General features: G+C 42.3%; 3 protein-coding genes across 5 annotated transcripts in view; 2 read left to right on the plus strand and 1 right to left on the minus strand.

Moving 5' to 3' along the window:
- Positions 1 to 2: 2 nt before the first annotated feature.
- On the plus strand, positions 3 to 10,926 carry CMC4 (C-X9-C motif containing 4). Its single transcript, XM_008072260.1, has 3 exons — positions 3 to 398; positions 6,998 to 7,065; positions 10,556 to 10,926. The coding sequence occupies exons 2-3, from the start codon at positions 7,008 to 7,010 to the stop codon at positions 10,702 to 10,704; spliced, it is 207 nt and encodes a 68-aa protein (XP_008070451.1). The 5' UTR covers positions 3 to 398; positions 6,998 to 7,007; the 3' UTR covers positions 10,705 to 10,926.
- On the plus strand, positions 3 to 10,926 carry MTCP1 (mature T-cell proliferation 1). 2 transcript variants are annotated; one of them, XM_008072259.1, is made up of 5 exons: positions 3 to 398; positions 5,032 to 5,183; positions 5,300 to 5,470; positions 5,552 to 5,603; positions 5,690 to 6,997. In XM_008072259.1, the coding sequence occupies exons 2-4, from the start codon at positions 5,079 to 5,081 to the stop codon at positions 5,597 to 5,599; spliced, it is 324 nt and encodes a 107-aa protein (XP_008070450.1). In that variant the 5' UTR covers positions 3 to 398; positions 5,032 to 5,078; the 3' UTR covers positions 5,600 to 5,603; positions 5,690 to 6,997. The 2 variants fall into 2 exon arrangements, 1 of the variants encoding a protein (XP_008070450.1); XR_002481224.1 differs by lacking the exons at positions 3 to 398; positions 5,690 to 6,997 and adding exons at positions 6,998 to 7,065; positions 10,556 to 10,926 and having other exon boundaries at positions 4,672 to 5,183.
- FUNDC2 (FUN14 domain containing 2) overlaps positions 6,893 to 20,129 on the minus strand; it is a 35,057-nt gene continuing 21,820 nt past the window's right edge. Inside the window, exon 5 of one of the 2 annotated variants that reach the window (XM_008072256.2) lies at positions 6,893 to 7,039. In XM_008072256.2, the coding sequence (XP_008070447.1) occupies positions 6,980 to 7,039 (60 nt within the window). In that variant the 3' untranslated portion in view covers positions 6,893 to 6,979. Of the gene's footprint in view, positions 7,040 to 18,129; positions 18,649 to 20,129 lie in introns of those variants that run through there. The other variant, XM_008072255.1, reaches the window with a different exon arrangement.

Consider the following 20,129-nt stretch of genomic DNA (forward strand, 5'->3'; position numbering starts at 1 on the left):
CAAGCGCCGGCGCCCATTTTGCCGCCCGCCGAGGAGAGCCGTGCGCGGCCTACACGCTTAGGGAACAGCCCTGTGAGGCGACATCTCTGCGAACGTCGGCCTCTTGAGCCGGGAGACACGCTTTTGAAAGTCTGTCCGAAAACAGTTAAGCTTTTATTTTATTTTGTTTCGTTTCCAAGTCACAGCCCCTGAATCTTGTACAACTCTCCCTGGACCACTTCCGGTTGTCGGCCCGCGCCTCTAACTTCGATTCCAGTGACCTCGGCCCGGGATGCCCCTCGGCTCACCCCGGGCTCACGTCGCGATCCTGGCTTGAGTGGCCCGGGGTGGGAGACCTGCAAGTTTTAGCCTAGCTGTTCTCGAGGCGGATTAATTAGCCCACGAAACATTGTATTCATGTGAGTAGCCTTTTGCAGAAACAGTGCCATACTGTATCTAAAAAAGTACCACTCTTAAGCTTGGCTGCTGCTACTTTCTACAAAGGCTTTTAGGTAGCTCTTTGGTGGAACAGGGAAGGGGAAGTGGAGGACTTCTGTTTTTATCAAAGTTCGCATGGATCGCAGTAGATGTCCACAATGCACATTTCCTCCAGTCTCCTTGTCTTGATGATATCAGACGTGGTGAAATTATATGTAAAATTAATTTGTTTTGCGGTATGTCAAACGTGTCAAGGATGAAAGTACTTATCTTGCGACTCACAAGTTTAGCAAGGACACGTGGATTTTAGCAACTTTTCCAAATCAAAGAAAAATACATGCCGTGCTGCCTCCACAGCCCGTCCGTGTTTGTTTCTTTGTTTTGCTTTTCCATTTTGTGTAGTTTTAAGCCAGGCAGGTATGGCAGTACTGGAAAGGGAACATTCCCAATGTGCTACCTGAATAAGTGTTGATGCTTTGCTCTTTTCTCCCAAGTCAGTTCCAACCCAAGTCTCCCCACAAATACGGTCCCCATCTAGTGGAACTATCTAATATATACGCCAGCAACCACCATTTTTACCTAATGCTTAAGGATCACATGGCACATCTTCCCAAGATTAATTTTGATCATGATGGTGGGAAAATTTTCAAGTTTGCAGCTACATTGAACCCATCTAAATTTTCTAACTTTCATTTGTATATCATATGTTATTTTCATTTACTATTTGTAGCTAAAATGTCCTCCCTTACTGCAGCAGGAATGGCATTCTCATCACTGTGTTTGCTGATGGGATATTTTGACTTTTAAAAAAAGTGCCTTTAGACACCTCCAACAACAACAACAAAAAAGCGTTTTGTTCGTTTTTGATGTTACTCAATCTCACGTCCAAGAATGACATTCACTAGTTTCTATAGGGCTCGGGGCTGGCTTTTACATCTGCAAACATTTAATTAGAGTAGAAAAAATTAACCTGGTGTAGCAAGCTTATTTTGTGCTGGATACTCTCCTAAGAATACTTATATGTAAACTGCACCAGTGGGAATCAAGCTTTGCAACTTCCTAGCTATGTGGCCTTGGATAAATTACCTAACTTCTTCTGTGCCTCACTCTCCTCACCTTTAGGTGAGGATGATACTGTCCACTTCATAGCACTCGATGAAAATTTTGAAGGTTAAATGAGTCAACATACGTAAACATATACAGAACATCATATTTAAAATGCTAAATAAAGGCTATTGCAATTAATACGTTCTATAACTCTCATTTTCCACCTCTGGAAACTGAGGTGGAGAGATGTTAAGTTGTCCAAGGTCACAAGGCTAGTAAGTGGTAGATTCAGGATTCATACTCAGGCCCGGCTGATACTAGGGCCTATGTTCTTGGTAATTTCACCCATTTTAATTAGATGAGCTTATTAATTAAATTCAAATAGCATAAGCGTATTCAACTGATGAATGTGTAAAAACTGTTCATACACCTGAAAATTAAAGCAAACTATACTTTTTTAAAAAGACACTAAAATCTGGGCACAGTGGCTCATGCCTGTAATTGCAGCACTTTGGGAGGCAGAGACTAGAGGACTGCCTGAGCCCAGAGGTCTCAGACCAGCCTGAGCAACTTGGCAAGACCTCGTCTCTACAAAAAATTTGAAAAATTATCCAGGCATGTTGGTGCAGACCTGTGGTTCCAGGTACTTGGAAAGCTGAGGCAAAGGGATCACCTGAGACCAGCAGGTCAAGGCTGCAGCAGTCGTGCTTATGCAACTGAAAAAAAAAAACAACTAAAAAATTTATTATGGAAAGGAAAAATGATGGTTTTACTTCGATTTCTACCCAAGGAAGTCCTTCTATACTGTATGTCATCCATTTACAGCCTGATTTACAAAATATCATACTAAGAAATTGTCTATCTAGGCCAGTGTGACCTCTGTCCTTGGCATCAAGGTGACTCCATGGGGACGGTCTCTTGTAGTGGATAATGAAGTTATAAAGTTATCTAAACATTTTTGGGAACCTGTTTGTATTTGCAGCTGGTAGTATTTCTTGAGCTGGGTAGCATAGGTTTATATTCCATGTGTTGTATCACACCTTGTATATCAGTTTGTCTTGAGGTTTTAAAAGATTCATCTTAGTTCAAGGAGTCCTGAATTTTGTGAACAAGTGTCATGTGCAAACAAACATTCTCTAGTCAAATAAATTTGGGAAATGTTAAACAACAAAGTTTCTTTACTACATAACTTGCTAATGTTCTTTGTAACTCGACAGGGTTCCCAAAGTTATTTGACCAAGGAAAATGTTGGGAGCAAGTGTTCTAAGTATCACATTTTTCCATTCATAAAACCTGTGATTTTTTATGCTTTGATCTGAATCCATCTCGCTTAGCCTTTGCTTTTTCTCTCCTGAGGATGCTGTTGGTTCGTGCTCATACAGTGGCTTCCCTGGCCCTTGATCACTGCAGTTGCCTTTCTCTGGGCCTTCATGCTCCCTGAATGGTAGCACACACAAGTCAGGGATAATATGCAGCATGTAACACTGCCTTTCTTCTGAGAATATTTGGTAGGGACTCATAGGCCTCTTTGTAGAGACTCATAGTAATTTAGACCATCATCTCCAGTCTCTTTGCCCTCTAGAATCATTTCTTTTTAATGTCAATATAACCAACAAAATTTTGGTTTTCATTCAAAGCAAATTTAAATGTCAACATGTTGGTTGTGGCTAGAACCTATCTGTGAAGTTGAGATGATTCTGAAACCCTTAGCACTTGATTTCTGCTTTAAAAAAATTTTTTTTTATTGGTCACACTTATGTCTTTTATACTTGAAACCCAGGCTTTAATATATTTTATTTTGACATCAGTATTCACAAGGTTTTTGTTTGTATCTCTGTCTTCCAAAGCTTTGGTGAGGAAGAGACATAGAACAATTGTACTGCTAAATGGGAAAAAAATGTCGCCTTTTTAAATTTCCTCTCCCTATCCACCATATATCCACCTGTTCACAGAAACATTGTTTGATTAGTATTTAAGATTTGGGGTGCTCAGAACTGAATCAATCCTGCTATTGAGTAGCATATAATACTGTGCTTTGGGGGAGACAGGACTTGTGAAATAAGCAGAGCAAATATGCAAGGCAGTTTCGTTTAAATATAAATAGTACAGTAGTCATAAGAGGCAAGAATTTCCAAAAATCTTCACAGAGGAGGCAGGTAACTGGAATCTGCTAGAATAGTACTAAGGTCAGCATAGAGGCCTCAGGGAGCAGTTTAGGCGAGTGGAAAGCAAGAGCAAGAGTATGGAGCTAGAAATGAGCCTGGTATTTGCAGAAAGGTAGTGTCAAATACAGTGGTACATATAGTGCCTGCTGGAATTGGTGACAGACTGGATGCAGCGACTACAGAAGAGAAAGAAATTCAAAATAGCACATAAGCTTTGAGTCTGTGGGATCAGGAGTGGTGGTGTTGCCATTAAGAGAAACCCGAATTTGGTTAAGGAGAGTTTGAAATGAAAGAGCACATCCTAATGAAAACTAAGATGGGTGCTTTACACAATTAGTGAAACAAACCTTTGGATTTCTTTCTCTTCTTCCACTTTGTTTTGTGAGACAGATCCCCCAGTGTCACATCTGTGCTCTGGCCAAAGGTGGAAATACAGTACAACTGCACCATAATGCTATGAGTAAGGTCCAAAGATTCATTCATGCAAAATGCACAGCAAGTTATTGTGAGGTCCTGAAGTGAGATCTGGGGCTGGACAGAGGATGGTTATGGAGAGATTTTGCCCTACTGCCCAAACGTTCCAGGTGTGCTTCTGGTCTTCTTGCTTGGGATACCAAAATATAAACCTATGTCTCTGCAGAAAATGGGCTCCTGTAACATCCTGCAGCATTATTAAAATGAAACAAGGACGTGGATGGATAACTGTCATTTGCGCTCACTCAGCTCCAAATTGCCATGATCCTCAAAGTCTCTTGCAGCTCACAAATTCCTTGAAGCTACCTTAAACATGTTTTCTAACATGAAAATCCCCTGCTGGAAAGGCCCAACTGCTACAAGTAAACTTTCTTAGTAAACTGATAAATAGGTCCTTTGCCTTTAAAACAAACTTTTCGTTTCGACTTTGAAAGCCATACATATGATCTGTCCTTCAGAATCTTACCTTTTAAAATGGAAACTGCTTGGAAGTGGTTTTTACCTGGGGAATATGACATGCATGTGCGTATTCTACTGCCTTCCTGCCAAAATTAGTGTCCACAGGCTTGCTCTTGTGCACATTCTATTGGTAACTACGTTTTGTCAGACACTGCTTTGTGGATGCAAAGAATGTGAGACAAATGTCCAGCTTCCTGTAGTGCTAGTCCTATATTTTCACAGAACTCACCTAGCCGAATTCTTGAGTGCTTTGCAATCCACAGCATTACCCGAGGCTCTGCCAGAGTGTCACTTCAGTTGTTTTACAGAAAGCTTCAGGTGCCCTTGGTTCTATTTAGGCTGTGCAAATAGATATACGTATATAAGGTTTGGTTCTGGTTGGTGGTTGCTAGTCCAGGTCACCTTGTTCACTGGTGAGTTCATTCAAACCCAAAAAGTCACACCTGTGTCCTGTGCGCGGGTGCTGCAGGCTTAGGTGGAGAAAAGCAGGGCTAGAATTGGAACCCAAAGCCCAGAATGGCAGGAGAGGATGTGGGGGCTCCACCCGATCACCTCTGGGTTCACCAAGAGGGTATCTACCGCGACGAATACCAGCGCACGTGGGTGGCCGTCCTGGAAGAGGTAACTGTTTACATTTTGCTTATCTCTTTGATTTTTTGCTTTCAAGCAACTTGGTTTCTTCCAGTCTCAATATTCTGAAGTCTTTGTTTTTATTTTTTATCATTCCTTTCCATTAGGAGACGAGTTTCCTAAGGGCACGAGTCCAGCAAATTCAGGTTCCCTTAGGTGACCCAGCTAGGCCAAGCCACCTTCTTACCTCCCAGCTACCTCTCATGTGGCAACTCTACCCGGAGGAGCGCTACATGGATAACAACTCTCGCTTGTGGCAGATACAGCATCATCTAATGGTACACATGTTATTTAATCATTTTTCATTGCATTGGGACTCTTAGAACAGAGTACTCTATAAACTATTCTTTTTCCAACAGGTCAGGGGAGTACAGGAGCTGTTGCTTAAGCTTTTGCCTGATGATTAACCTGGTATGTATTTCTATTTCTCCCCCATCCCCCAGCTCTTTGTCTTCACTCTATTCAGTTGTGGTGATTTTAATGATTTTTTTTTCCAGGTGCTGGGATTCTAGGAAGATATGCTCCTTTGTTCTGTTCAGTATATGGCAATCCATCCACTACTGCAGTGCACCCACCCTTGGGCCTGGGGGGAGGGAGTGGGGTGAAAAACTGCTCAAGAACACAGAAGTTTAGGAAGGGTCATGAAGAATACTGCAAGTAAAACTGCAGAGAGAGGGTTATGCGGGCAGAAAGTGAGTCAACAAAAGCACTTAGTCAGGATACATTACTTGAAATTGACTCCTTTGGAAATTGCCATAGAACCTTTAATGGACATCATCGGCTGGAACGGGGATCTGATTAATCCCACAAAAGTCAGCACCTGCTACAGAACAGATGCCCTGATCACCAAGGACTTGGTACTGATTTAGAGAGAAGAGAGCAGCTCCTAGCAGCATCAACATCTATTTGTCGCTTTTTGCCCTGTAGCAATTCACCTGCCTTTCCTTCTCACATCCTGTAAATATCCTAGGTTTTGCTCCAGTGTTTCCCATCCCAGTACTGACCTAATTTGGATCTACTGAGTACTTAGGGGGCTCTGAAAAGAGATTCGCATTGATGACATTAGCTAGTTTCCTGGGCCTTTTTTCTATCTGAAATTGTGTCTGAAGTTGCCGATCAAAATCGTGGAATCTTAAATTCATTCTCTGGTTAAAAATATTTTAAATAAGCTGGTTTTTACAAGAACTTAAAGCCATTTTATCTGGAATTAATAGCACCAAATATTGCTGATTAGTAGGAAAGCATTTAGTGCCTGTAAAGAATTTCCTGAGTTAAAGTAGTCGTAACAGTTCATATACGCTAAAAGTAAGGTTTTACTTTAAAAGAAAAAAGTCTTGGGAATAATAACTACCATGTATTGAATTTCTACTGCCTTCCGGGCACTACCATATGCACTTTATATTCTTTATCACATTTAACCCTTCCATCAGTGCTTTGAGGTAGGTATGATTCCCATTTTATACATGAGTAATAAAGAAAAAAGATCAAGGAGTGTAATCATTTATTAAGAGTTTCTTCTGCAAATGATAGAGCCAGGCTGTGGCATCAGCTCCTCTAGCCTAATAGTAGTTTACAATATTCAGGGTCTTCTTCCATGTAAAGCTATCATATCTTCTGAACCTAATGAAATGAATATTATCAAAATATAGTTGATTTATCCTGTGAATGGGAAGAGTATTTTTTAGTGTAATTATTTTCCAGCAACCGTAAGGGCATACTGCTTGTCTCAGAAGAAAATCCCATGTAGAGGGGCTTTAAAGTCTTTATAGAAAAAAGCAAAATAAAAATCATTTTTCTTGTTTTAGTTTTCTGGATATGCCGCAGAAGGATCCGTGCCAGAAACAAGCCTGTGAAATACAGAAATGTTTACAAGGTAGTATTTGAAATGTTTTTTAAACATCTACTTTTTTTCCACAGTAGAAAAACCCACTGTAAACTAACTGTAAGAGACCAATTATTCTTTTATCAACAACCTATATTAACTGTTTTCTCAGAATGTAACATTCCTGTAGTTATCCTGAAGATTTTCCTCATTGTATCATCAAAGATGCAGACAAAAAGTGATATGAAAGCTAGGGGTTTTCAGTCCTAGTTGTACATTGGAATCACCTGGAGAGCTTTAAAAACATGCCTAACAATTAAATCGGACTCCCTTGGGCTAGAATCTAGTTAGGAATGATTCTAGAAATCTAACCAGGTAATCTTAATGCACAGCCAGAGTTGAGAATTACTGAGCTGGGTAAAGTCCTTTTTTAAAAAATGCTAGTTTTAAATAGGTTGATTATACTTCACAATAACTGACAACTTGCTTTTTAAAAGCAATCTGGTAAAAGGGGGTTTGAAAAGACAATTGGAATTCAGGCTACCAAGTCAGCAACTATTAAAGGCAAAATGAATTTCAACTAAGGCATATTAGATGTGATTGTCCATTAGTCCAGCCACTAAGTTTGACCAAATGTTAGAGAAATTTTTTTAAATCAGTGCATGATTACTGCTAGAAGAGCAAACTATAAAGCTATCTGAATTTGAAAATTGGCCTTTTTGATAATTTTTACCCATTATTAAAGTAATAAATGGAGCCGGGCTCGGTGGCTCAGCCTGTAATCCCGTGCCTTTGGGAGGCTGAGGTGAGTGGATTGCCTGAGCCCGTGGGTTCGAGACCCGCCTGGGCAGCGAGATCTCATCTCTACAATACATCAAAAAATGAGCCGGGCGTGGTAGCGCATGCCTGTAATTCCAGCTACTCAGAAGGCTGAGGCGGAAGGATCGCCGGAGCCCAGCAGGCAAGGCTGCAGTGGCCGGAAGCGGCCACTGCACTCCAGTCTGGGCAACAGAGTGAGACTCCAACTCAAAAAAAAAAAAAAAAAAAGTAATAAATGGAGATGGATGGTCATGAAAACATAGAAAGGTCCAAAGGAAAAAATGTTTGATGTTCCCTCAAATACCCACCACTAAAGAAAACCCTTGCTTGTGTATTTTCTTGGACTTTTTAAACTTTAATTCTTGGACTTTTCATTTTTTGGTCTAAGCAATATCTTATAAAATCTTTTAGATTAATCTAAAATAGTGGCATATAAGAATACCATTTGAAGGTCTAGCATGGTGGCTCATGCCTGTGATCCCAGGCTTGAGCCCAGAAGTTCGAGACCAGCCTGGGCAACAAAGTGAGACTTCGTCTCTACAAAAAATAAATTAATAATAACAATAATAATACCATTTGAGTCATTCTTTTCTTCCCTTCTGCCAACTTTAGGAATAAGGGAAAAACTTTGCATTTAATTTCTTCTCCCAAATAAATTCTTACCTTATTTGAAATAGCAACCTATGGCTAAGGGAGTATAAGAATCAAGTTTAAAAGAGCATTGGTTCAACATGGGAGGAGGATTAGGAGCTGGAAAGACAAAGTTAGCATTAAATGCTCATAGATGACAAGTGCTGTGGTAATGACTTTGCACATATTAATCATTTCATCCACGAGGTAGATGCTATGACCCCAGTTTCATAGATGGGGAAACAGACATAGAAGTTATGAACTTACCCAGGGTCACAAAACTAGCAAGGGGCACAGTGGGAATTTGAACTCACCCCTACCCCCTTTAGTCTAGCTTCCAACCTGGACATTTATTTATTTATTTTTTTAGTTGAAGTCTCACTCTGCCACTCAGACTGGAGTGCAGTGGCCGCTCCCGGCCACCGCAGCCTCGACCTGCTGGGCTCCGGCGATCCTTCCACCTCCAAGTAGCTGGAACTACAGGCTTGCACTACCACGCCCGGCTAATTTTTTTGATTTATTGTGGAGATGAGGTCTCGCCAAGTTGCCCGGGTGGGTCTGGAACCTGCGGGCTCAGGCAATCCACTCCCGAATCCCTCCCAAAGCGCGGGATTACAGGCTGAGCCACCAAGCCCGGCTCCAACCTGGACTTTTAGCCAGCCGCCTTGCTATACTGTCTTTCTAGTGAGAATTGTCTTTCCTATCCTGAGCTAACTACCACGTTCCCAATTTTGGTACTGGGGGACTCAGATTAACTGCAGCTGAACTAGAACCTTTAGAGTAAGTCCTCCTTAACTTAGGGTTTATGTATAGCAGGGATCTGCAAATGTTCATGAAAAGGGCCAAACAGGTAATATTTTAGGCTTTCAAGGCCAATAAGGTCTTTGAGATAAATATATTTGGGGGGTGTGTGTGTGTTATATTTACATCCTTTAAAAATCTAAAATTGATCTGTAGCTCACTGCTGGAAAAAAAAGCCAAATTTGACCTTCTGGCTGCAGTTTGCCAACTTCTGATGCACATACTTGGTAGAAGAGGTCCAGCACAACCCACTTAAACTGTATATGCAAAATAATGGTGTGGAGTATGTGCATTTTTCCAATTCATCAAATTACCAAAAGAGAGTAGTGACCAATAATAATAATAAAGATGTTAAAAAACCACTGCCCTAGCCGGGCTCAGTGGCTCAGCCTACAATCCCGCGCCTTGGGAGGCTGAGGTGAGTGAATTGCCTGAGCCCGCGGATTCGAGACCCGCCTGGGCAACTTGGCGAGACCTCATCTCTACAATAAATAAAAAAATTAGCCGGGCGTGGTAGCGTGTGCCTGTAGTTCCAGCTATGTGGAAGGCTGAGGCGGAAGGATCGCCAGAGCCCAGCAGGTCGAGGCTGCAGTGGCAGGGAGCATGCCATGGCACTCCAGTCTGGGCGACAGAGTGAGACTCCGACTCAAAAAAAAAAAACAAAAAACCACTGCCCTAAGAAAAGGCACACATAAGCTATTAATTCAGCCTTTAAAAGGGAAAATCATATATTTAAATTGCTTTCAGCCAGTTTCATTCCATTTTATTAATTTTTTTTTTTTTTTTTTGAGTCAGAGTCTCATTCTATTGCCCCAGGGTGGAATACAGTGGCACAATCATGGCTCCTCACAGGTTTGACCTCCTGGACTCAGACAATCCTTCTGCCTCAGCCTCCCGAGTAGCTGGCACTACAGATGTGTGCCACCACACCTGACTAATTTTTTTTATTTATTTTTTGTTTTGTAGGGAGAAGGTGTCACTGTTTTGCCTAGGCTGGTCTCAAATTTCTGGGTTCAAACAGTCCTCCCATCTCAGCCTCCCAAAGTGCTGAGATTACAGGCATGAGTCACCACACCTGGCTATCTTTTTGGCCACTATATAAATTATAACTTTTCTTCCTAATGGACCTGTTGACGGGTCCCTAAATCATAAAGAACTCAGTGGACTTGGGTATATCCTCTTTCTTCCAGTTCCATAGATACTGAAAGTGAAAAAGGGTGGGAAGCACTGCTCTAAACTTCCCTGTACCTTAGTCCTAAGATCGTGATGAGGGTCTGCCTATGTTTTTCAGCCAACAACTACATGGAATCAAAGTGTCAGGCTGTCATCCAAGAACTGCGTAAGTGTTGTGCTCGATATCCCAAGGGAAGATCTCTCGTCTGTTCAGGATTTGAAAAAGAAGAGGAAGAAAACCTGATACTGAAGTCTGCATCAAAGTAAACTTCTGCTGAGAAGTTCAGTGCTGCTCCATGTTTCCACCAAGCAAATTTTATTTATCCTCCTGACTTTCTTCAGGCCAGGTAGCAGCAATAGCAAATACAAAAGTCAACTATAAAAGTTAATGAATATGCCATCTATGCAGAACAGGCAGAAACATGAATATATTAAAAGTCAATATGTAGAAGGTAATAAAACTGAGCTGCTAAAATAAACCTGTTTAAGTGAAAAATTTTGGTTTTGTACTAAATGTATTTTAAGGCTATCAGATGTTGGTATTAATGAATTCTGTTTAGCATTTGAGTATAGACCACTAGTGCCATCCATAAAACCTGTCATATGAGGTCTTTTAATGAATTCCGATACCTTTCATAGCTTACATGCTAAACTAAGTCAAGGTTTTCTAGCCAGAAGACAGTGCCTACTAGTTGTTCCTTCAGTGTAGTGTCATTTGCTTTACTCAAATGGGTGCTAGAACCACCATCACCCACTCCCCCAAAAATATGACTAAGTAATGGCAGAAGCAAATTCTGATCAGGTCTCTGATGCAAAAACCATTATTTGAGACCAACTGCTTTCTTTAAAGCAGCATTCCCCAGTGTTTCTAGGAACCGCTATAACAGGAAAATCAAGGGCTTCTGTGGCCAGATAAGTTTGGGAAATGCTAGGTTAGACACAAATAAACACGTTTCTTTCCTGTCAGACTCCAGAGCTTTTTGAATGCTAATGTGAATTATGATTCTTTGGAAAGGGCTATTGTATGCAGTCCTTGCCAAAGTGAATCTGTTTTGCAGAATGCATCTCTTCGGATGTATGTTCTCCAGAGGGACTTAGAAAAATGCTGTCTGGAGCTATTTTGTCCAATAACCAGAGTAACAATGGTAAATTCCCATGAAATCATTGAAATGAACTCATGTTAATATAAAACCATTTAATAAAATATTTTACAACTATAATGGTTACATCATCTACAAGACTAAGTTACATTTAAGTTATCAGTTGATAGTGATAGGATTTACATTAGGAATTCTTACAGCTTGATCAGGTTCTTATGCCTACTGCCTACAAAACTTGAGATTGATGCAGCTGTTAACGGTAGAAAAGTTTAATATCACAAAGCAGCTGAGCAAGGAAGACAGGAGATACTTCTCAAATACACCTCCCTGAGAATTCAGAGGCTAGGGGTTTTAAAGGGCATTTGGTGGGAGGGTGCTGAAGACTGCTAATTGGTTGGGGTTTGTATCACAGAGATACTGAGATTGTCTTCCAGAGCCTGGTCAGTTTCTGGGTGGGGTTCATAGTTCACTGGTCCCGTTGGCATCAGAAGGTCTACAAAAATGCGGAATCTGAAAAACATCTCAAACATCAGTCTTAGGTTTATGCTATCTCTAGGAGAATGTGAGTAAGTTACAAATCTGGTGAACAATGGATACAGGAGGAGGAATCCCCAGGAATCAAATCATTGCCCTTTGATTGATTAAGCTTTAAGATGCCACTGAGATCTGATGGCTTATTGTTTAAGGGAATATATGTTTCCCAAACTCACAGGCAGCTTCCCCCCTCCCTAGGGGTCAGGACATGAAGAGAATCAATTGTTCTCTACCAAAGTGTCTGTGCAAACCCACAGATCTGTTCATTTCTAACCATAGTTGTGCCTTTGCATGGCTCAGGTCTCTTCTACAGTTTTTATCCCATGGCTTTATATTAATTTTATGTAGGTGGATTCATAATCACATCAAACAGATTGATCTTCTGGGTATTCTTACAAAATTATTTTTAGAGTTAATTACTCAACTTTCAGACTGTTTTAAATGTTTATTTTCCAGAGGTATATTAGACTTTTGAAAGTTTCAAATCAGTTGTTACTATAAACAGTTGTCAGTTTAAGTCAACAAGAGCCATTGGAAGATAATTGATTTAAATCTTATTCTTCTTAAGCTATTATTAGGACATACCAAAAAATAGCCATCAGAGAAGGCTTAACATTACCGAGTGCTTTTTATGTTAGGGACTGAGATTAACACTGTATCTTAGTCTCCAGGAAAGAACTCCAGAAAGGTGAGAACTATTATTTTATTCCCCCATTTTAAAGACCAAAATAACCCTTAAAGTTGGCTATTAGTGATGTTAAGTTTAACCTTTAAGCTGGAAAGGTAGTTTTCCCTTTGCCATGGACAATCCATTTGTGGGATGATACTTTCAACAGTTTTAGCATCCACTGATGATGCCCTTGCTGTTCCATTTTGCCAGTGCAGTAAGTCCCTTTCTTGCATCTACATGCTTCCTAAAACATTTAGTAAACTGTATTATTACATGTGTACTCAGTATCTAGAAGGCACCTAAAGTTATATGGCACTTATTTAAAGGGATTTAAAGGTCTGCTAAGTAGTCACTTGTTAACAGCAAAACTCTTAATTTTATCAGCACAAGCTTCCAACTCTGTACTTTAAGTATTTCTCAGTCTTAGCTGCTCATTAGAAACACCTGACATTTTTATTTATTTTTTATTTTTTTATTTTTGAGTTGGACTCTTCCCTTTGTTGCCCAGGCTGGAGTGCAGTGTCACACTCATGGCCACTGCCGTCTCGACCTGCTGGGCTCAGGCGATCCTTCCGCCTCAGCCTTTCAAGTAGCTAGAACTACAGGCACACACCTGCACACCCGGCTGATTTTTAAATTTATTGTAGAGAGAACGTCTCGCCAAGTTGCGTGGGCTGGTCTTGAATCTGAAAACTCAGGCAATCGTGTCGCCTCTGCTTCCCCAAGTGCTGGGATGACAGGCATGAGCCACAGGCGCCCGGCCAGAAACACGTGACATTTCTAAACCTTAGGCAGCTCCCAACAGCATCCCAGACTCGTGAAATCAGAATGTCTAGGATGAGAGCCAAGCGTCAGTTTTTCTAAATTGCCCAGGTGATTCCCATATGCAAGCAAGGATGAGACCTAGTGCTCTCACTAATTATGTCATTTCTTACCAGTTTAAAATTCAAAAAGGTAGACAGTTTGGGCAAGTTCATTAGCTAACTTTTATAGCTTTATACAAATGTAAGTGGAACACTATCAGCTTTCTCTAGAAGATCATATTCTTAAAATTCATGATCCATTAAGAATAAAGGTATCATAAATGTTTACAACAGTGTGTGATTTCTGGAAAATCAGGCACAGAACTAAAATAGGCTTTCTGTCCAATCAATCACTTAAATATTAATGTGATCTCTTGGAGAATAGGGCAGAAGATGCACTTTGGTTCTGGACCTGATTTCACAGAAGTCACACTGGACTTCATGAATGAAGCTGATAATTTGGTAGAGGGAGCAGAGACGGTAGCAAACTTTACTACAGGGTCACAAATTGGCCGTAAATGAGTTTCCCTTGGAGAAGAAATAGATCGTGAAACACTGATAATTAGAAATTTGAAATTCATCTCTGTACCATTTTTTTCAAGGATTTATTGTATTTTGCCAAAGTGTAGAAAAGTAGCGGTTCCAAATAAGAGTCCATTAGTTATGCTCATATTTCTCGCAAACGTGAGACAAAAGGATGGTGGAGTGAACATTACTATAGCTAACTACACAGTAACTCTGCTTTTCAAAACCACAAGCAGCCACCCAAGAGCATGGAATTATGGAAGAGTTCATTGCTGGTAGAATCCGGACCTCCGACTTGAATCACGCCCCTTCTTCTGCCAGCACCCATGAGACGGTAACTGCACAGATCCAGTAGCATGGGCTAGCATCCAAGTGGCAGGCCAGGTGTCGGAGACACTTCCCCACGGCCCTGTCCATGCGCGTCCAGAACCCGAGTGGTGAGAGGTCGGCGCAAACAAGCGTCCGCTTGGGAGGCGAGTCTTGTTAGCATACGATCGCAGTGGGCTGCTCAGGCAGGGTCCCCCACTCCCAGCCGCCTCATCCCCTAACGCCCGTGTCAGCAGTAAGGATACAGACCCTTGGGGAGAATGGAAACATTGGGCTCTACCTGCTGCGCCGAGGGGGCAGCCGCGAGAAAGGCAAGAGCCGCTAAGCCCTCTCCCCTGCCTGGGACAACTTCGGAAGGGAGAGACGCAGCGTTGCAGCCCGAGGGAGTGAGGCTGGCTCAGGGTAGCCCAAAGTGGCGAGGTCGCAAGGCGGCGCTGTAGTCACGCGAAGGGGGACGGAGCAGGCCCCTAGGCCGGGGCGCCGCCCAGGACGCCGCGGGTGCAGGGAGAGGCACGGGACGACTGAGGCCGGGGGAGCGCTCACCACCCAGGTGCCATCCCACTGGCTGGTAAGTCGGAAGCTCCGAGTGCGGAGTTACCACGTCCGCGCCAGCGGGGTCCCGAAACCCCGAACACACTCCAGGTCGCTTCTCGGGACCATGCGCAGGGACAGCGCTCTTCCCAAGGAAACACTTGACCCACCACCACCAAAAAGGAAGCCCAGGCGGCACTAGACTCCAACTGGAGAAAACACGTGTCTCAACAGGCCTCATTATCAAGTGAAACTCGTTCACTGAAGGGTACAGCTGCCGGTTCTGCTACCACCTCGGTTTTGCATGAAGTAGGTAGCAGCTGATCTTTTGAGGAAAACCTTAACTCCCACTTCACCGCCGGAAGCAAAGCTGCTGGCACAATGGTACTTCCACTCCGACGGTCGCCTAAATGCCTGAACTGCTTCACTGATGGTTCAGCTAAACTGAAATTCAAGACGTGCACCGGTACCGGTTCAACCTCCATGCCAGTTTGGCACAATCCTAAATGGCTGTGGGGGCCCACATAGTGGGCAGAACTCAAGGCCACTCTCATGGCAGCAGGACGAAGCCCACCTACAATACGTTTTTTTCCAGTCAGTCTCACTCTGTCACTCAGGCTGCAGGGCAGCAGCACACTCATGGTCACTGCAACCTCAGCCTGAGAGGCTCAGGCAATTCTTCCGCCTCACCCTTCCAAGTAGCTGGAACTACAGGTGTGTGTCACCATGCCCATCTAACTTTTTGATTTATCGTACAGATGAGGTCTCACCATGTTGCTCAGGCTGGTCTTAAGCCTGAGAGCTTGGGCAATCCTCTCACCTCGGCCTCTCCAAGTGCTGGAATTATACGTGTGACCCACCTACCTGGCCCCAACGTACAATCTTGACCTCACCCATGCCCCTCACATCCTAGAAGCAACTACCTGGGAACAAACTTCAAGAAGGACCTACAGATGTTATTTCAGACACTCAAGATAGAGTTTAAGGCTGGGGTATTATCTTCTACAATCTACTCAAGGAAGTTTAGAAAAATATGCTAATCTCTGCTGTCCTCACCAATAATCACAGAAAAAACAGATGGACCAAAAGACAACCCCCAGGCCCCTGGAAAGGCATGGGGCAGCCACTTCCCCAAATGCAGCCCAAAGGGGCAGAGCACTTCAGTTAGCGTTTGCTGTCACCAGTGGGCAAGTCACACAAGGAGACCAGATATCAGTAGAAGCAGAATATTGGGAACTAGGAAGCAGCTCACTCACTGTCGTAATAAAATATCACAAGCGGGGGGGGGGGGCCTATAAAATTGAAAGACTTAAGAAACATCCATCCAAATGGGTGACCTTGTAGGGATTTTGATTCAAACAAACTAAATACAAAACACTTGAGACAAGGAAATTTTGAACACTAACCAGATAGCGGATATTAAAGAACTATTGTTAACTTTTTATATAATCAGGTATTATACTGATGATTTTGAAGAATCCTTACCTTTTAGAGATACACACTGAAATGTCATAAAATGATGTTTGGGCATTTGCTTCATAATGACTGATAAAAACCAGCATAACAATACCTTGGTGATTGTTGTAGCTGGGTAACGGGCACATGTTTGAATGTCCATAATAAAGAGTGAAAAAAGTAAAGTTCTTATAAAAAATATGCAGCAAAGAGGCTCATACCATTATGATTTTGAGGTGGCTCATACATAATTGCAAGCAAAATAACTTACGGTGCCTTAAATGTAAGAACAGGAAAAAATACAAATAGGTAACTTTTCTAAAGTTCCACACATCCCACTGGTAGTTACAGTTTTCAAATTCAATACCTCATTCTCAAGACAGGTTAACATTTTGAATGTATAGCTTAGAAACATATATTTTGCAAGGGATCACCTCCAAGTTTAATTAATTCGGAGTAAAACCAACCTTTCAGAGGGAGTTTTCTGTGTATCAAGTCATTATTCATATATTCAACAAACACCTTGAGGATAATGGTAAGGACAGAAGCCCTCTGGAAGTTGACATTCTTTTTTTTTTTAATTTTTTTTCTTTTGATTTATTGTAGAGATGAGGTCTCGCCAAGTTGCCCAGGCGGGTCTCGAACCCGCAGGCTCAGGCAATCCACTCACCTCAGCTTCCCAAAGCACAGGATTACAGGCTGAGCCACTGAACCCAGCTGCTGACTTTCTAACTGGGTTTGCAGACATGGTAACATGCCATATAGCAAGATGTGATAAGATTATTTAGGTGTGTGTGTGTGCGTGTGTGTGCATAAACTTTTAAGAAATAATTACTGTAATTGTGGTCATTGTGAAACAGCAGATTATGCTCGAGGGAAATAATTTATTTCTCATGTGCTATCACTAGCTTCCTCTATTCTGAATGTCTGGAAAGTTACTCCATTAAAATTCTGCTTTAAATATGGTATTTCACACCAATTAGATTTTTTTTTTTTTTTTTTTGAGTTGGAGTCTCACTCAGTCACCCAGACTGGAGTGCAGTGGCCGCTCCCAGCCACCGCAGCCTTGATCTGCTGGGCTCTGGCGATCCTTCTGCCTCAGACTTCCAAGTAGCTGGAACTACAGGCACGCGCTACCACGCCCAGTTGATTTTTGATTTATTGTAGCAATGAGGTCTCGCCAAGTTGCCCGGGTGGGTCTCGAACCCGTGGGCTCAGGCAATCCACTCACCTCAGCCTCCCAAAGGCATGGGATTACAGGCTTAGCCACCAAGCCCAGCTTAGATTTTTAAAAAAATAAAATTGCCACAGAGGAGCTAATGCTACCCCTAATGTTTTGACAAGAGTGAAGAATACTTCATATTTCAAACCTTAAAACCTTTTCTGTGAAATAAAAATCCAAGAGGTTCTTCTCTCTCCCACCAAAATACTTGTTTCACCATAAATAAACCCTTTGGAAACAGCCACGAGATGTATTATCCTGTTTTGGTGGAAAACATTCCTGCCCCTATATGATCTGCTAAGTCCAGCGACATATTTCTCATGGTTGGTTTCCCTAAAGACCTTCCCACCAAATACAATACCTTCAGCACAGCATATACTTTTCGCAGAAGTTCATTCCATATTCTGATTTTTCAATTATACTGATTATGCTGCCATTTTTGTTCAGATAATTATAGCAGGTCTAAAGAGCTCTTTCTGTAATCTAAAACCAACTCTCAAAAAAGTAGACACCAAGATACCAAAATCTTTCATGCTTAAAGGCAAATGTATTCAGTTCCTTTCCATGCAGCACATAATAAGGTACCTATGTGCTTCTTTCTTTTCCAAATCAACGGTTTCGGACAACCTTCGAGGAAGAACTCATCCTCCACAGGAAGCCATCTTGCAACATGTTCTGTTAAGTACCTTATGGAGGGGGAAAAGGAACATTCTTGCTGACCTACAGACTGACCAAATTGGGAGTGTGCTGGGAGGAGAGCTAATGCCTATTGTCTCTTCCACCGCCATCAAGCTCACGGTAGGGTCATATTAACTTGACCAACAGATGCCTACAGAAGCCATTTAGATTTGCCATGGCAGGGAAGAAGGCATGGGATAAGAGAAAAGAGGAGAGACTCGATGTCCTATGATGGAGTGTAGAGGCTGCTGGCTGGGAAAAAAACAGCAACAATGGAAGTCATCCTCCTTAAGACGCCATGCCAAGCAGAAAGCCTCCGAAAAATCCCCCAGTCACTAGAACATTCTTCTTCACAAACAACACCATCTGGGAACAGAAGAAAGCAAAATGAGTTTTTTTGCTAAGGATGTTAATATTAGGAATCATCTCTATTACCCTTAGGTCAATCTTAATAATGTCAATCCCCTCACCTGTTAAGTAGTTTATACTTTACCCAAAGGGTAATGGCAGCCATGAATGAACATGTGAAAATGACCACTGGCTGCTGTGGTGAGAATAAGACTGCAGGGAGCTTGATAGCAGGCCAGGAGGTGACAGACAATGGTTCTTTGAATGTGGGACAGGGAAGGACAGAGTTCATGGGGACAGTTATGTGGAAAGTATAAAGCAAAACTGGAAACAATTCTGATTCCAATTTTGCTCCTTCCATCCTCTTGGCATCTGCCACCTTCCATTCCCTGAAGTGTCTTTCCCAAATCTCTTCCTCCATCTATCCATCCACCTGTTTGTCTGCCCGCCCATCCATCCATCCATCCATCCATCTGTCCATCCATCCATCCATCCATCCATCCATCTATCCATCCGTCCATCCATCCCCCTCTGAAAACTTCTCTCAAGTAGATGCTATGAATTATTATTCTTACACCTCACCACATCCAAGGATGATTAACAGGTGAAGTCTTTGTTTTCTTAAATTCCCAAAGCTTCCCACCTCCCCTCTAACCCCTGTGAAAGCTCTTGGTCATCTGAGGCTCCTTTGTCTGTGCTCTATCAGTCTCCTGACCACTTCCCGTCCTTCCCGTTTAGGAGAGAACTCTGGTAAGCGGTGCAGACTTTTTTCCTCTCCCAAGTGAAATCACCACCTTAAAAAGTATTCATATAAACAACACATCTAACATTCTGGCCTAATCATTTCTTGAACTCCAGTGCAGTGAGTTCACCTTCCAACTACATAAGCTACTCACACCCCGAGATGCTGCTAGCATTTGTCACTTTCCCACTCTATCCTCCTTAAATCACGGTCTCCTGCCCCTCCCATGTCTCCTCGCTCCCACTGTATGTCTTCCTGCCTCATTTCTAGTCTTCTTCCTAACTCTCCTGGACCGCCACATTTCCCCAAATGAAGCGCTTACCCTCGGTCATCAGGGGAAAGAAAAAAAGTCATGTAACTTTCTAAAATGATTGTTTTCACTTATTAATTTTACTTTCTAACACTGAGCTTATCATCTTCATCCTGTTTCCTAAATCAGGCCACAGCTCTATGAGTGGGGAAACCAGCCCCCAAGGCCTGTAACAGTGCCAGGTCAGGAACAGAACTATTTGTGGAATGAACCAATTCCAAATCATCTGGTTAGTTTATAGCAAGCTCCTTCTGTGAAGTAAGTGACACATACTACACACTTGTGAAGGTACTATTTTTGCTATTGTCTTTTAAGATACAAAGAAGACCAGCCTGGGCGACATAAGAAGACCTCATCTCTATAAAAAAATTTTTAAAAGCCGGGCTCGGTGGCTTAACCTGTAATCCCACGCCTTTGGGAGGCTGAGGTGAGTGGATTGCCTGAGCC

The sequence above is a fragment of the Carlito syrichta genome, unplaced genomic scaffold (assembly GCF_000164805.1).
Source record: "Carlito syrichta isolate Samal-C Ts95f unplaced genomic scaffold, Tarsius_syrichta-2.0.1 Scaffold314997, whole genome shotgun sequence".
NCBI classification, from domain to species: domain Eukaryota; kingdom Metazoa; phylum Chordata; class Mammalia; order Primates; family Tarsiidae; genus Carlito; species Carlito syrichta.

Bases quoted from the DNA above. Each gene is read 5' to 3' on its own strand.
- MTCP1 (XM_008072259.1), top strand. From the start codon at position 5,079: ATGGCAGGAGAGGATGTGGGGGCTCCACCCGATCACCTCTGGGTTCAC. The intron at 5,184-5,299 runs GTAACTGTTTAC...CCTTTCCATTAG, and splicing joins GGGTGGCCGTCCTGGAAGAG to GAGACGAGTTTCCTAAGGGC. The intron at 5,471-5,551 runs GTACACATGTTA...TTTTTCCAACAG, and splicing joins AGATACAGCATCATCTAATG to GTCAGGGGAGTACAGGAGCT.
- CMC4 (XM_008072260.1), top strand. From the start codon at position 7,008: ATGCCGCAGAAGGATCCGTGCCAGAAACAAGCCTGTGAAATACAGAAA. The intron at 7,066-10,555 runs GTAGTATTTGAA...TATGTTTTTCAG, and splicing joins AATACAGAAATGTTTACAAG to CCAACAACTACATGGAATCA.